Below are 13699 nucleotides of genomic sequence, written 5' to 3'. Positions count from 1 at the left end.
ATCGAATAGTACAACATGTAGTCATTTGAGCTTATGTTAATCAATTATTATTAATAAAACGAAGATGTTTAGTTCATAAAAAACAATATTCAAAGTACTTGTGAGTCTAAATATTTCACACGAGCATCGCTGTAATTTTATTTTAAAAGACTTAACCGGAAATTACATATTGTATTTCTTCTTTACGTTTTTTCTACTGTTTCCGTTTTTTCCAACTTTTTGGAAACTTTTCCCGAACTGTCATTACTGCGTTTGTTAACTTGTAATGATGTGTATTCGTGCAAATATGCTTAGTCGTTAAAAATAGCCAGTAAAGGGAAATGTTCTTGTACGCCACATTCCCTCTTACATGATGCTTCCGAGGAAATATTTTCACATTTTTGACAACAATGCAGGCACAAAGCGGTTAGCTAGCAGCTTTGCTCGGTGGCAGTAATACCATTTACGAATGTTTCGGGTACACCAAACCGTGGAAAGCCTTACGGTATGGTTATTAATCTTGAATATCACATTTTCGTGTTTGTGTGTACCTTCCTTGAGTATTTATCGCTGTCAAGATGAGACAGTACAGGACAGGGCTGGACATCCTCAACATAACTGTACCTCATTGTGCACACAAACATCATATTACACAGGGAAACATGGGGTAAGCCATTCATCTGAACACCCTTTTATCTCCATTTCAATATATGCTTTGTAGACGTGGTATACAAAGTAAACACCACTTCTTTATGTATCTTGTAAATCAAATTATTATCTGAAATTCAAATGAACTACAACTAACTTTTCTCTCCACTGATAGAGCCTTTGCACTGACCAAGAAGGAGATTCAGCAGGCCTGATGTTACTCAGGGTTGATGGTTTGCACTTTTTCTCTTAATTCAGTATTCAAAATAAAAAAAATCTAAAACAACTCAAGTCTGTAGAAGCAACAGCTGAAGATATATACGGTATATTTATAGTTTATGGCTTTGTGACATTGTAAATACTGCCTCCTTAGACTGTCAATTTGAAGTTATAACATGGTTTTATTTAAACAAACCAGAGCTGAAACCTAAGTATGAATACAAATTAGTATCATTAATAGTAATAACATTTAAATATATTGTTTTTGTCAGTTATTGTTGGTTTAAAAGTGCATTTTTCCCCCCCCACAAATGATTTAAATACTATCTTATTGCCCTGGCAGGTACAGTGGAAGCCAATAAGCCCATGTTGGTTCTTGGATGGAGCCCAGCTTCCTCCTCAGCGCCCACAGGTCCGTGGGGACACTCGTTTTACTCGTCCTTCAGCTACATGTCAAACGCCCTGCGCCCCAGGAAGATCAGGAGCACGCTCATCAGACAGAGCCCACCGCACCCTCCCCCTCAGGTTGCAACATTGTTCAACTGAAATTTGTATTTATTTCCCTAAAGAAATGTAACTTTTTGACTTATGTGAATATGAAATGTCTCTGCAGGTTCAGAGTGTGGCGCCTCCATCTTCGTTTGGGGTCAAATTTCACAAGTGTGCTCAGGTACATCAGTGTCACTAATAAACATTTTGCTTCACAGTTTACTTAAGATGTTGAAGACCATTCATAGCGTTTATTGTCAATCGTCTTGGTTCCAGGTGAGGCTCGACACCGATCCCCCTCAGTTGACTTTCTTCCTGCTGATCCACAACATGGACCCCTTGGGGGGCACCAACCTATCTCAGGTGGCGATCCGAGACTCCATTTCAGGAATACATCCCATAAAAACAGAAGGCAGAGTCGTGGAAAAAGGCTATCAGACATTTGCAATCGACTCACTTTTGGGTGTGTTATTAGGAATCAACCCCTTTGTATTATGAATTGTAATTTCTGTCTTCTGTGATATAAACTGATGTATTTTTTGTTCTGTAGCTGGATCCCAAGTTTTTGTTAATTATACTGCTCATTTAAGGAGTTTCAAGAATGAAGTCCTTGATCTTCCTGCTTTTCTGACCTTCTCTAATGCCTCACAGGTGTATATTTTAATATTTTCTCAAGTTACAAGTCAATTACCATACAAACTTTATTATAGTAATATTAGTAAACAACAGCAATATTTTCAGAGTATTTATTGTTGGTTTGTATTTGTCTCACAGAATGATGTTAGTATGTTTGGACCTTTGACAGCGAATCTAATGCTGAGGGTGAATTCTACTGACCAGGTATGTTATAGACAGCCCCTCAGCTGGAAACAGTTGTGCAGAATTTAACATCACTTTTTTTTTTCTTGTGGTTTTGATTTAAAAATGTATCTGGCATCCTGTAGATTTATCTGAACCACAGAGTCCATTTTACTGGATTTGTTGCTGGCTTCTTCATCGCCTTGGTGCTGCTGTTGCTGGCGTTTCTGGTCATGAACTTCACAAATCCCAGAGCAAGAATCCGCCTTTTTCAGCACAAGGTATATTAAAAAAAATAAAAACAGATTTATTCCACTTAACCTCAAGAAAAAGCCGTTATTAGCAGAGATACATTAAAAAATACATACAATTTTTTTCTGTTTACTTTGTACTGTTGTCGTTTTTAAAACTACTCTAAAATGTTTCTGTTACTATTTTGACCTCAGAGAAACAAATGTGATTCTGACCCTGAGGACGCAGAGTCCACCATGAGTGAGACGGTCAAAGATAAAGCTGCATTTGAAGACAGGATAGTGGATGTCATGGTGCTGGAGGATCCTCAGAACATGTATCAAGCTTTGGAAAAGTGAGTAAACTAAACTAATAATATATATAGTATTATTTTGCCAAAGTAAAATATGTGTATTTTGAAATTTTCTGTACACTTTCTTCTATTTTTGTCATTTAAGCCTTGAAATGTCGTCACTGCTGAATGCCGCCAGTAGCCTGGAGACCACTCGGATTCAGATCTACAAAGACGTGATGTCCTGCTTGCTTGTGGGCCTTCAATCATGGGAGGAAGCCAGTTCTCAGGCCCAGCAGAAGCTGCTCAGTGTGCTCCATGGACAGCTGCTGGGCGTGGAGGGGCGTCTAAAGGAGGAGCGAAGGGCACGGATGGGTGTCCTGGCAGGTCGGTGTAACCTGGAGACTCGGGAAGAAATTGAGGCAGAACATCATCGTGAAGCTGCTGAAAAGGCCCAGGCTGATCTGCTCTGTCAACATGCAGACCAGCAGGTAATAAGAATAAACACGGTTTTAATGTTGTTAATTATGTGGTGTATTGCAAAACAGTACATTTGTAACGTGAGCAGGAGCTTCTTCAGTGTGGTGTCCTCCTGGAGAAGCTGCACAAGCTGAGCCAGAGCCAGCTTCAGCGCCTCCTCTTGGTTCGCCATGAAGAAGCCTCAGCAAACGTCCAGAGGCAAACCATCGAGTGGAGGCGGGTGGAGCTGCACAAGATCTTCACTGAAGAACTGGAGGAGGCCACAAGAATGGGAGAGTTAGACAAAACCACAGCAAGGACTCTTCAACACGAGTACTTCTCTTGTCAGGTGAACATCTTTAAGTCTTACAGTCCACGTTAAAGGAGTTCAAACTTATGCCGCTTTTGTTTTGTTTTGTGTGTTTTAGGCTTAAAAATTCAGTCTCAGTAATGTTTTCTAAATACACTGAAGTTCATCAATAAAGACAGAAGACATTTTCTTTATACCTGTGTCTGTTTAAGCGGAGATAAATTAGGTAACTAATTACAAATTCAAGTAATTAATATTTCTTCTATCTATTTTTTCTCAGGATCAGCTAGAGGAAGTGTTGGATGTTGTTGTTGCTAATCAGCGTTACGTGCTAGCTGAACGCAGTGCACAGAGGAAGTTCCTGGTGCACAGCCTTTACAGCCTGAACGGCCTGATTTCTGACACCTTCACCAGCACCTCCAGCAGCTTGGACAGCTGGTTCAACCGTATAAGGAGGTTGGTCCATTTTACACTAAACAACAAATGAAAAACGCACTAGAGCCATCTTTGCAGATATTTCTGTAGCTCAAACCGTGGCTTGGAGTTCATATTCAGTCAAAAAATTGCCTATTTTTGTTACAAAAAAGAATATTCATTTGGTAAAGTTTTGTTTTTTATAAACTGTTTCATTGTTTGACATGGTATAAGGTTATTCTTACAGGCTAGCTGACAGGGTTGTCAATCAGGAAGCTGTTACTGAACACAGCTATGGAAAATGACTTGGTTTTCTTTCTGTACTGGAAGCTTACACTCTTGTTTTTGTTTAAAAAAAAAACATAATTTAAATTAGTTTTTTTTAACCGTGCTTACATGTTTAGGTGTTTTTTTCTAAAGCAGATAAAATGTTACCTAAACATGTAAAAGACTAACAAGTGATGATCTGCTTGATCACTTTGTCTTGGTAACTAGCTTAAAACACACCTTATCTGCACTTATATTGCAATATGATATTTTTTAGGGAGAAAGAAAATAATTTCATACAACTTTTGGTATGTTACACGTTGATAAAAAATAAACTGAAATACCAGTATATTGTAAGCAGTTTAAAATACTGTGCTGTTGCCATTCTGCTTGCTCAGGATGGACGACTGCAACAAAGTGAAGATTCAACGAGTCTGCTGGATTCCTTAGATAAAGAACTTTACTAATTGGCTTTTCTGTGTATGTGACTGTTCCTGTAAAGTGCCCTGAGACAACTTTGTTGTGATTTAGTGCTATAAATAAACTGAATTGAATTTTGTTGTTTTCTCCACCAGAGGGAGTCTCATACCTGCAGAGCAGATTGACCAGCTGAAAGAAAAGGCCCAGAAAGAGCTCGTCCTGGTGAGACAAAGACTGGATGAGACGCTGAGCCAAGAGAAGAGAGCGATGCGCTGCGGACTGATTAAGAAGAGGAGGGAGCTCATCTCTGACATGGTGGTGATCTGTAGCAGGATTGAAACTTGTTGTGCATAATAGACCTAAATAACACTCCTTTGTCACTCCTCCAGGTGAGAGTCCACAAACAAAGAGAGAGGGATTTGTCAAATATGTCTAAAAATCTGGAGAAAAAAATCGAGTTATCTCAGCACCTAAATTGTTGGCAGAACTTATTGACGGCTCAAAGTTTGGAGCTTGCAGAGCTGATCAACAACCTGGACGAGGAAGCTGCTGCAGACATCCGCAAGGTGCTGCTTTGACCGTCTGCATCACAATGTTATCAGATAGAAATCTAAGCTAAGTATAAAACAGCCATTTTTAAAAAACATTAATTGATTCCCCTGTTTTTTTTGTTTTTTTTTCTGTAGGTGACGATGCGAGTGATCCAGGGCGCTGTAGCTGACATTAAAGCCATCCAACCATCTGCTGCTCAGGCTGTCCTGGCACTCTTGCCACCAGGGGAAAAACACTCGATGCTGCAGGTGGAAGCAAAGTCAGGCCCAGGAAAGACCACAGGACAAGGGGCAAGCACCTTTCTGCAGGGGCAGGAAAGGCTTCACCAGGAAGGCAAGGCAGCCTTACACACCCTCAGCTCCACCAGGGAGGCTCTGCAGGATGCCATGGAGAAAGAGCTGCAGGAGCAGAAGGAGCTCAGGATGCGCTGGAGAGATTTTTTCAGGTCAGTGTTGCAACAGGAAGGATGGATGCAAAGAGTTTTCCTCATTACAGAAGTGCCGTCCATCTATCATCTTTACTCGCGTCTTCATGTATGTGTGTATGTATATATTTTGAGGTTTTTCCAAACAAACATTGCAGCCGTGTAAAGTTTTGACACTGGAATATGTTTTTTTTTCTTGCTGTTTCCTGTCTGTTTTAGGTGTTTGTGTTTGTCCCAATTGACTCTGTCTGAAGACGACAGGCTGAGGATGAAACTGGAGTTTCAGAAGTGTCTGTCTGTGACCGACCGCTGTCTCGTTCTGCCTCACGCCATCTCCAGAACGAAGCTCTGCGTTGCCTTGGCAACATGGAGAAAGGAGCGTGAAGATCAGATGGTGACTAAATGTTAACACACATTACAGAAAGCTGTTTATAGACTCCTAAAAACATACCTGCTCTAGTGACTGGTTGTTAAAAATCAACATCATTTTTATTATAATATGTGACACCACTATTAATAATTATCTCTTTGAGTGTGGAATACACCCTTATTTTCACCGCAAGCTCCTCCTGAAGGAGTCTCTTTCTTTAATCGTTGAAGATTGCAGAAGTAGAAGGCAGGAAGCATCAGTTGTTGCAACTCAAGCATTATTTTTACACGTTTGATTGATATTATTTTATTCTTGAGCAGGAGCTTCATGCAGTTGACATGTTTTAATTGTGGGTTTACTTATAAAACATTTTTCTTTCCATAAGAAGTGTTTATATTTATGTTATGTTTACACTTTTGCTCTAAATTTCAATCAGAAGCTTGTTTTTCAGTTATGCAAATAAATCTTATGTGGATTAGAAGTCTGGAGAAGAAACGAACGCTGTTTTTATGTTGTCTTAAATCGAAGAGAAGTAGAAAATTGTTTCCTCCAACGTGCAACTGCTTTATTATCCAGTAATAATCACATTCTAACCGTGCACACAAACTCATTTTACAACCATTCTTGTGCTTTGTTGTTGTTTATTTCAGGCAAGTATGCAGTCCAAGGGGAAAACCACCGAGGCCAGAAATAAAACAGACACATCTGGTGTGTTTTTCCAGAAGAGGCTTCAGGACAGGATTCATCTGTTTGAGAAGGAGAAGGAGATGGAGAGCGGCGTTATGGATAAGGTGGAGCTGTTTTCTTTTATATGTCAGAGTTGTATTTTTTAAATTTTATCTAACAAATCAAGCACACCCCTTCAAAAGCACGTCACTTAAAGCAATTTGTACTTTTGTGTTCCTGTGTGTTGTTAGAAATATGAAGAGCATGTTTAGTAGTTTGTATGAAAAAGTTGAAATAAATAAATACTCTCTAATGTTGTCAGGTGTTGGAGGAGATGCAGAGGGAGAGAGGAGATTACCTGCACTCTCAGGCAGACAGCCTGGCCATGCAGATGACTACAATCAGCTACCAAAAAGCTGAGAGATGGATGAAAGTTTTGGAGACTTCCAGAGTCATGGTGAACCTACAAAGCCTGTTAATTCAACAGCTCAGGGACAGGAAAAACCTAGAAAGGCAAAAAATGGCTCAGAGTATACACAAACACTTCTTGGTGAGCTTCATTTGATAATGACTCCTGCTTTGTTACATTTTATGACAACCCATATTTGACCTTTATTCTGTGACGTGATCGTCCTCACTAAGTTCAATAAGTTGTTAGCGTTGATAAGAACTTTGTTTTGATTTTTGGCGAAGGGCCTAGTGGAAGCAGAGCAACATCTTCAAACGGAGAAGAAAGAGTTGGACGGCGTGCAGACGTCTCAGCCCGGAGCGGCATCAAGTCGGATCCACCAAGGCTGCTCTGAAGTAGAGGAGACGAGTGAGGAAGACGACGTGTTTCAGCTGCAGGCCGACCGCAGGATGGAGGCCATCCTGCACGAGGCACTTCACAAGAGAGAGCAGGTCCTCACACGGATGTTAGGAAGGTGAGTCATCCTGTCTGAGTGAAGCTGGACTTTATGCTTCGACTAAACCTATTACATTTCTCAGGTTTCAGGCAACGACTGCCAACAATCAAGCCAAGGAAAATTTAAAGGACCAGATGGATCTCAGTCGACTTTATTCAAACTATGACCAGGTCAGATCTTACTTCAGATGTATTTTTTTGTATGTGTATAACAGTCCAGTTCACAGAAGCATTGCTTCCATTGCATTTGATGTAAAGTGAGTCCTGCTCTTTATCTTAGGAGCTGAAGTTTGCATCTCAGCTGGTGAAGCAAAGTCACGTCTCTGTCGATGTCCTTTTCGAGACACTGCGTCTCCTGCTTCCAACTGTGGCTGAAAGTGAGCTTCTGTCAATGACTAAAGCTCTCTGCTCCAGACTTTACTCAGCTTCAGAGTCTGCAGAGCAAGAGGATACTGGGTAAGAGTGTTTTTCATTTACTGGCAAGCATTGTTAAAGTTCTGTAGAAGTCTGGTTTTTATACGATATATTCATTTTGAGTTGAACCACTTTATGAAAATGTTTAATGTATGTAAACCTTACTCTAACGCAGCTGTTGTCAAATCTTTGTTCCTGGTAAGTTGATATGTTTAAGAAGCAACTCTTCATTTAGTCGTTTTCTGTATTTCTTTCTCTTCTTTTTAAGACGTTTATTCAGCCAAAACAATAAAAACCTTTGCACACCAAGTCTGTTTGTTTGCAACTGAATTCAGTGTTAGATGACTCAGTCACATTAACACAGTTACTCCAAGTATTTTTGATTTTTTTTTGCAATCCGTCATATTTTTTTGGACAAAAACTGCATGAAGAAAACAGATTTAAAAACTTAGGGATCAGTTTACTGAGAGTTTCCAAGATGACCAGCAACAAACCGGGTCAGTGCAGCCCAACAAAACACTAAATAGATCTGCACAAAATAACAAGAAGCTCTTTTTTTCTAGTAAAACTGACTTTGTTGTTGATGAACGGAAGAATCGTTATAGTTTTTACCACTTTTCTTTCTCTACTAAGAAGTGAGAAGACCACTAAGTCGTCCTTAATGCTGGACAACTTTTCATTATTTGCAATAGATCGGTTAATAAAATACAACGGACTCGGTGTGCAAGCTTTGTGTCTGATCGTTTCGTCAGAAGACAGAAATGGATAAACGCATAAATTCTGAACCTGAATTTGAGGTACTGAAAACATCCAATATTTAACTGTAACATCAAAACTAATGTTACCACAATCAAAGGTTCTCTATTAAACTATACAGAAAAACATTTTATTAAAACAAAGATTTTTGTTAGTGTTTTGTCTTTACAGTCAAAAAGTCTTGTGTTGTTTCATTTTACACACTTTTAGACCAACTCACCCATTCGAACCACAGCTTATGTTTAATAACAACAATCTAAATGCAGAATATTCTGTTACTGCAGAGAGTAGTCCTTGTGGCTGACAGACTGACGGAGCGTTTTTTGACTCTTCTCTCTGAACTCCTGAGCCACATGTGGTCAAAGTTAAAAACAACTTTGTTTCAGGCTTTAAAAGCGAAAACATTACTGTAATATAATTTTATGTTTGAAAACTATTTATTTGTGGCTGCCACACAATCACTTAACTTTCTGAAAACTGCACGTTGTTTATTTTTTCTATTATAAATGAGTTATAATAATTAAAATGGCTCTTCGTTTGGCTCTTTACTTTTGAGTTTGGGCATTATTCATATTAATGTCTGTTGGTTGGTGTGTGTTTTTTTTTAGATTTTCTTTTAAGCAGGTACATTTCTGTTGTTTTGGCAGGACATGGTAGATCAGTGGTCAGTGCTGGGGTCTTGTAATCCAGAGGCCGTAGGCTCAAGCCCAGGCTGCACCAGCATCTGGTGTAAAACAGCGGTCGAATGGTTTGTGCACAGTGTGCTCGCTGAGGCGACCCTGAAACAACAACAACAACAAGGTTCTGTGGTTTTGAGAGCAGTTTTCTCAGTGAAGTCATCGATGAAGTAAAAGCAGCGTTTGTCCAGCAGCTGACTGAAACGCTGCCATCTCCAAGCATGGAGAAGTAACAAATGCTGTTTGGATGCAACTCCACACGAGTCCTTTCCCCCTGAGCAAAGATAAAAAGATGAATTATTTCACTCATCATTTCATTTCCCTTTTTCCCGATGGTCTGGAACCGTCTCTGACCGTCTCCCGCTGAGTTCGGGTTACCTCACGAATGAATAATGGCTCGAGCAGGAGGTCGTTTAGAAATCATGCAGCCTGGCAGGAGCACAAGGGAAGAACGGCTCCTCCTGGAGCAACGTGCAACGTGTGCTTTGCTTTTCTTTGTAGGTCTTGTGTTTCTTCCATCCCCAGCAATACTTGTAGTTCTTGTTCAAACGCATTTAAGTGGTTAGTAGGGTTGATCGATAGGTAGAGGATAAACGTATTTTGAGATTTGCGTCAGTAACTTTAAGCAATGCCATCAGCAGATACTGGATATTACATTTATTGATTTAGTTTTTGATTTTAAATTTCCAGTGTTTTATAATGAGGTAGTTAGGAATGCGCCGATGCACTTTTTTTTTTGCTACCGATACCGATGTCTGATGTTTAGAATTGGTCGATACCGATCTTATACAGAAAAACTGCTGAATTATTTTAAAACATTTGTTTTTTAAACGCAGACATAAATGTACTGAGGTACAAATGTATTGAAAACTCTGCACCAGTACAGCACACTTAAACACAAAAAAACAAACAAACATCAGGCTTTCTTCACATGGTATCATATTTTCCTAACAACTTTAACTTAATCATCTTTTTAAACATATAAATTGTTTTAGAAATGTTTATGGTGCCTTCAAGTCAATTCCACATCCTGTTCCCTGAACTACAACGCAGCTCCTTCACACCAGTTCTAAATGGAGGTTTTACAAACATTTCTATCCCTTAAGGTTATAACGACTCTCTTTTTTAACACGTTTTAATTGAATATTTGGGGGTAATGTTTTTTATGAGCTTTATATATGACTTGTAAAATACTATATTCAACCAAATCATAATATTTTAATAATTTCAATTGATAAAGGTTGAATGAATGAAAGATAAAATAATATATTTGTTGGGTGACCATAGCACTTCCTACTAATAATTCTTATAGCTCTTTTTTATAAAATGAAAATAGGATTTGTAATCGTTTTGCATGCTTTTCCCCAAACTTCAATACAATAGATTAAATATGGAACAATCATTACATTATACAATATATACAAAGCTTTGTCATTCAAAAACTTTGACTTTATACAGTAATGCAATTGATTGTGCTATTTTTATTCTTAAGTAATTTACATGAGATTTCCATGTCAGCTTCTAATCAGTAACGACACCCCAAAATTTTATTTCATTAACTTTATAAATTTCAGTACAGTCAATTTTAAATGGGATTTCAATAATTTTCTTTCTATTACTAAATATCGTAGTTTTTTTTTTTTTTTTCAAATTTACCAAACTTATTAAGTTGGAACCAAGTTTGTGTTTTTACAAATTCTCCCTGGATCATCTCTAACATCCGTTCAATATGTTCGCCTGAGCAAAAAAAAAGTGGTATCATCTGCAAATAAAACGCACTTCAAAAAGCCCTGACACATCAGCCAGATCATTTGCTTATACAAAATAAACAACATTGGTCCCAACACAGAGCCCTGAGGAACTCCACATCCATTAACACAAAATTCAGCTCTTACATCATTTACTTGTTCAAACTGTCTCCTATTATTCAAATAACTGGATACCCACTGTATTTATTCAGTTTTTCAAGGAGAATGGTGTCAATAGTGTCGAAGGCCTTTTTGAAATCAACAAAAACGCTAACAATACTGTTTTTGATTGTTTCAACTTCATATCTGAATGCATGCAAATGACTTTAGACAGTAAAGTTTGCTCTTCTGGGAGATTTTTGTTGGTGGTGTTTTTTTTAAAATCAAAGCTTGTTGTAATATTTAATTTCATATTGATTACTCTTTTTGCCAGATGGGCCGGGGAACAGAACAGACTTCTCCCTGTCAAACTGAGGGAACATGTGGTGCAGAAAAATATTGGAAATGTGCCGAGCTGTGCAGTGGAAAAAGAGAGGTGAGTTCAACACATTCTTCTGATTTTTCTACCAGTTTCCAAATAAAGACCCGATGTTGCACCACCACCAGAACTAATCTGTGGATCAGCCATCACAAACTTCTTTGGCGTGTCCTAAATTGAAGTGAAATTTGCTTTTCATCAGAAGAGTTTAGTGGCTTGGCTTCAGTGACCACACACATGACGTAAGCAACTTAAGTACTCCACTCCCGCTAACAACAGCCTCTTTGTCTTCTACATCTCTCAGGCAACACGAAAAGTGGCAGAGTCTGGTGGAAAAACTGCTCCCCAGATCCCGTCTTCTGCTTCCAAGAGATGTTCCTCCTCTGCCAGTTGAAGTAAAGGGGAAACTGGACAGTGTTCCAAAAGCGCAGCTTGTTTTGAAAGCAGCCGAGCTTGTGGAGCAGCTGCAGAGTGACCCAGTGGACTCGGTGAGGGAAGCTGTGCACCACCCAGCAGAGGAAAGCATGAGCTCAGCCTCTGCCTGCAGCGTACTGGACAGCACCACTGTCACCGGAGAACACCTGTTTGTGTTTCGAGACCCGCCTCAATCACGGGACATCGTGAGTGTCCCACAACAGAAGAAGAGGAGGAATTTTCTCAATCTGAAGAAGGGCTCAGTTGCTCCAACGACATGAACTTTACGTGCGATGTCTTTTTCAAAGGTTCTCATTCTGTTTGAAGTACATTTTTATATACCAAAAGGATTTTTATAATTTTACTGTGTAGCAAAACCAGAGCATGTTCTGTACCTGTCAATATATCTGTAGTTTTTGGTTTTGTTTCAAGTAAAGGCAGCTGATGTGGTATCACTGACTGCTCGTTCTTGTGTCTTCAGATTGTTAATAGGAACTTTAAAGAAATGTCTAAGTCTGCTAAGGTTTTCACTCTGTTATTGTTTTTTATTTAAATAGTTTAGCCACACAGAAAAATGCGATTGGAGTGTTTTCAAATTCAATTTTGGCGCATTCATAACCAAATTTGAGGAATATCTTTGCAACTATGTATGTTGAAACTTGTTTTTAAAGAACACAAAGACAGTTTCATCAACAGGTGTAGGATACTTATTTCCTAAACTGGCATTTGTAGGCAGACCGAGACACTGACATAAAAAAGATGTTAAGATTTCTCACACAGAGTGGTGGAAATCAAATTAACTGCATGTTGGAAGGTCATGTGACTGTTGCACTGATTACAATATCAGGTCTATTCATGAAGTTGGGAGTACGTGGCCTCTGCTGGTTTCATGTCAGATAGTGTGTGGCACATCCTGGGGTCTGGATTCATGTAGCTGTTTGGTGCAGTCCAATGTCCTACAACCACCATCCTACTTCAAACTGACCCACAGCCATCAAGAAGGCCTCAGGATTCAGCAGATTAACACCAGATTGGAGCTGAAATCTGAAACGATCCTTTATCTCACATAGGTTTGTTTGGGGAAAGCTCAGGACCTAGCTGGCCATGAGAGGACCCCTACATGACTCAGGTTGTCCAAAGACATGCCTGTTGGATGGGGATGTGTGTTGTCTTTTTTGCATGTTGTGTTCAAACATGCAGAGCCAGGATCTGCTATCAGGGTCCAACAAATTACTATCAGAGGTGACCTGAAGTCATACACTTTGGCTCACCACCTTGATGCCATGTGTCTCCAAAGGATTAGTCTTCTCCCCTCAGAGCCACCATACAGACACACACTGGCTGTCTGAGGTGATGCGGAACTTAAATTTGTTGCTGAACAAGATATAGCACCGCTCCTCACCAGTCCATTCCTCCTGGTTACAAAACCACTTCAAACACATCCATATGGATTCAAGGTTTTTTATTTGTCATTCACACCACATGTGGTGGAACGAAAATGTGTACACAGGGTCCCAGTTACATCCAACAAAAGTATAAAATGTAAACCCAACATTTTTCAGTCAGGTCATCTGGACAGTTTCTTTTTTTGTGCTGAAACGTTTCGCCTTCGATCCAGAAGGCTTCATCAGTCAAGGAAACACACAACAAAACTGATTCTTCCCCCAAACAGCTTACTCCAAAGTGGAACAAACCAGTTCTGTTGGTGCTAAGATGGTCTCTTTGGTACGCCCCCTCCTCCATTGCCGGCCCTCTTCCTTGTTGACAGTC

At 39.4% G+C, this 13699-nt stretch overlaps 1 protein-coding gene across 1 annotated transcript; it reads left to right on the top strand.

Moving 5' to 3' along the window:
- The first annotated feature begins 379 nt into the window (after window positions 1-379).
- On the top strand, window positions 380-12369 carry LOC119412232 (limbin). The gene is made up of 23 exons (XM_037679214.1): window positions 380-646; window positions 803-860; window positions 1190-1371; window positions 1460-1516; window positions 1612-1798; window positions 1886-1986; window positions 2110-2175; window positions 2280-2414; window positions 2580-2719; window positions 2823-3147; window positions 3225-3464; window positions 3706-3881; window positions 4682-4841; window positions 4916-5092; window positions 5213-5523; window positions 5722-5896; window positions 6523-6663; window positions 6861-7088; window positions 7232-7461; window positions 7526-7613; window positions 7723-7898; window positions 11471-11572; window positions 11820-12369. Exons 1-23 carry the CDS (start codon window positions 449-451, stop codon window positions 12208-12210), a joined length of 4044 nt encoding a protein of 1347 aa, XP_037535142.1. The 5' UTR covers window positions 380-448; the 3' UTR covers window positions 12211-12369.
- Window positions 12370-13699: the final 1330 nt, after the last annotated feature.

Source organism: Nematolebias whitei, chromosome 7 (assembly GCF_014905685.2).
Source record: "Nematolebias whitei isolate Nwh7 chromosome 7, NemWhi1, whole genome shotgun sequence".
In the NCBI taxonomy this organism is placed as follows: domain Eukaryota; kingdom Metazoa; phylum Chordata; class Actinopteri; order Cyprinodontiformes; family Rivulidae; genus Nematolebias; species Nematolebias whitei.
Note: the sequence above shows the minus strand (reverse complement) of the source record. Positions and strands in the feature narration are given on the sequence as shown.

What these genes read in the sequence shown, in the direction of transcription:
- LOC119412232 (XM_037679214.1), top strand. Translation starts at nt 449, where the DNA reads ATGTTTCGGGTACACCAAACCGTGGAAAGCCTTACGGTATGGTTATTA. An exon ending in AATTTCACAAGTGTGCTCAG is followed by an intron (nt 1,517 to 1,611) that starts GTACATCAGTGT and finishes TCTTGGTTCCAG; the next exon opens with GTGAGGCTCGACACCGATCC. An exon ending in ACGAGTACTTCTCTTGTCAG is followed by an intron (nt 3,465 to 3,705) that starts GTGAACATCTTT and finishes ATTTTTTCTCAG; the next exon opens with GATCAGCTAGAGGAAGTGTT.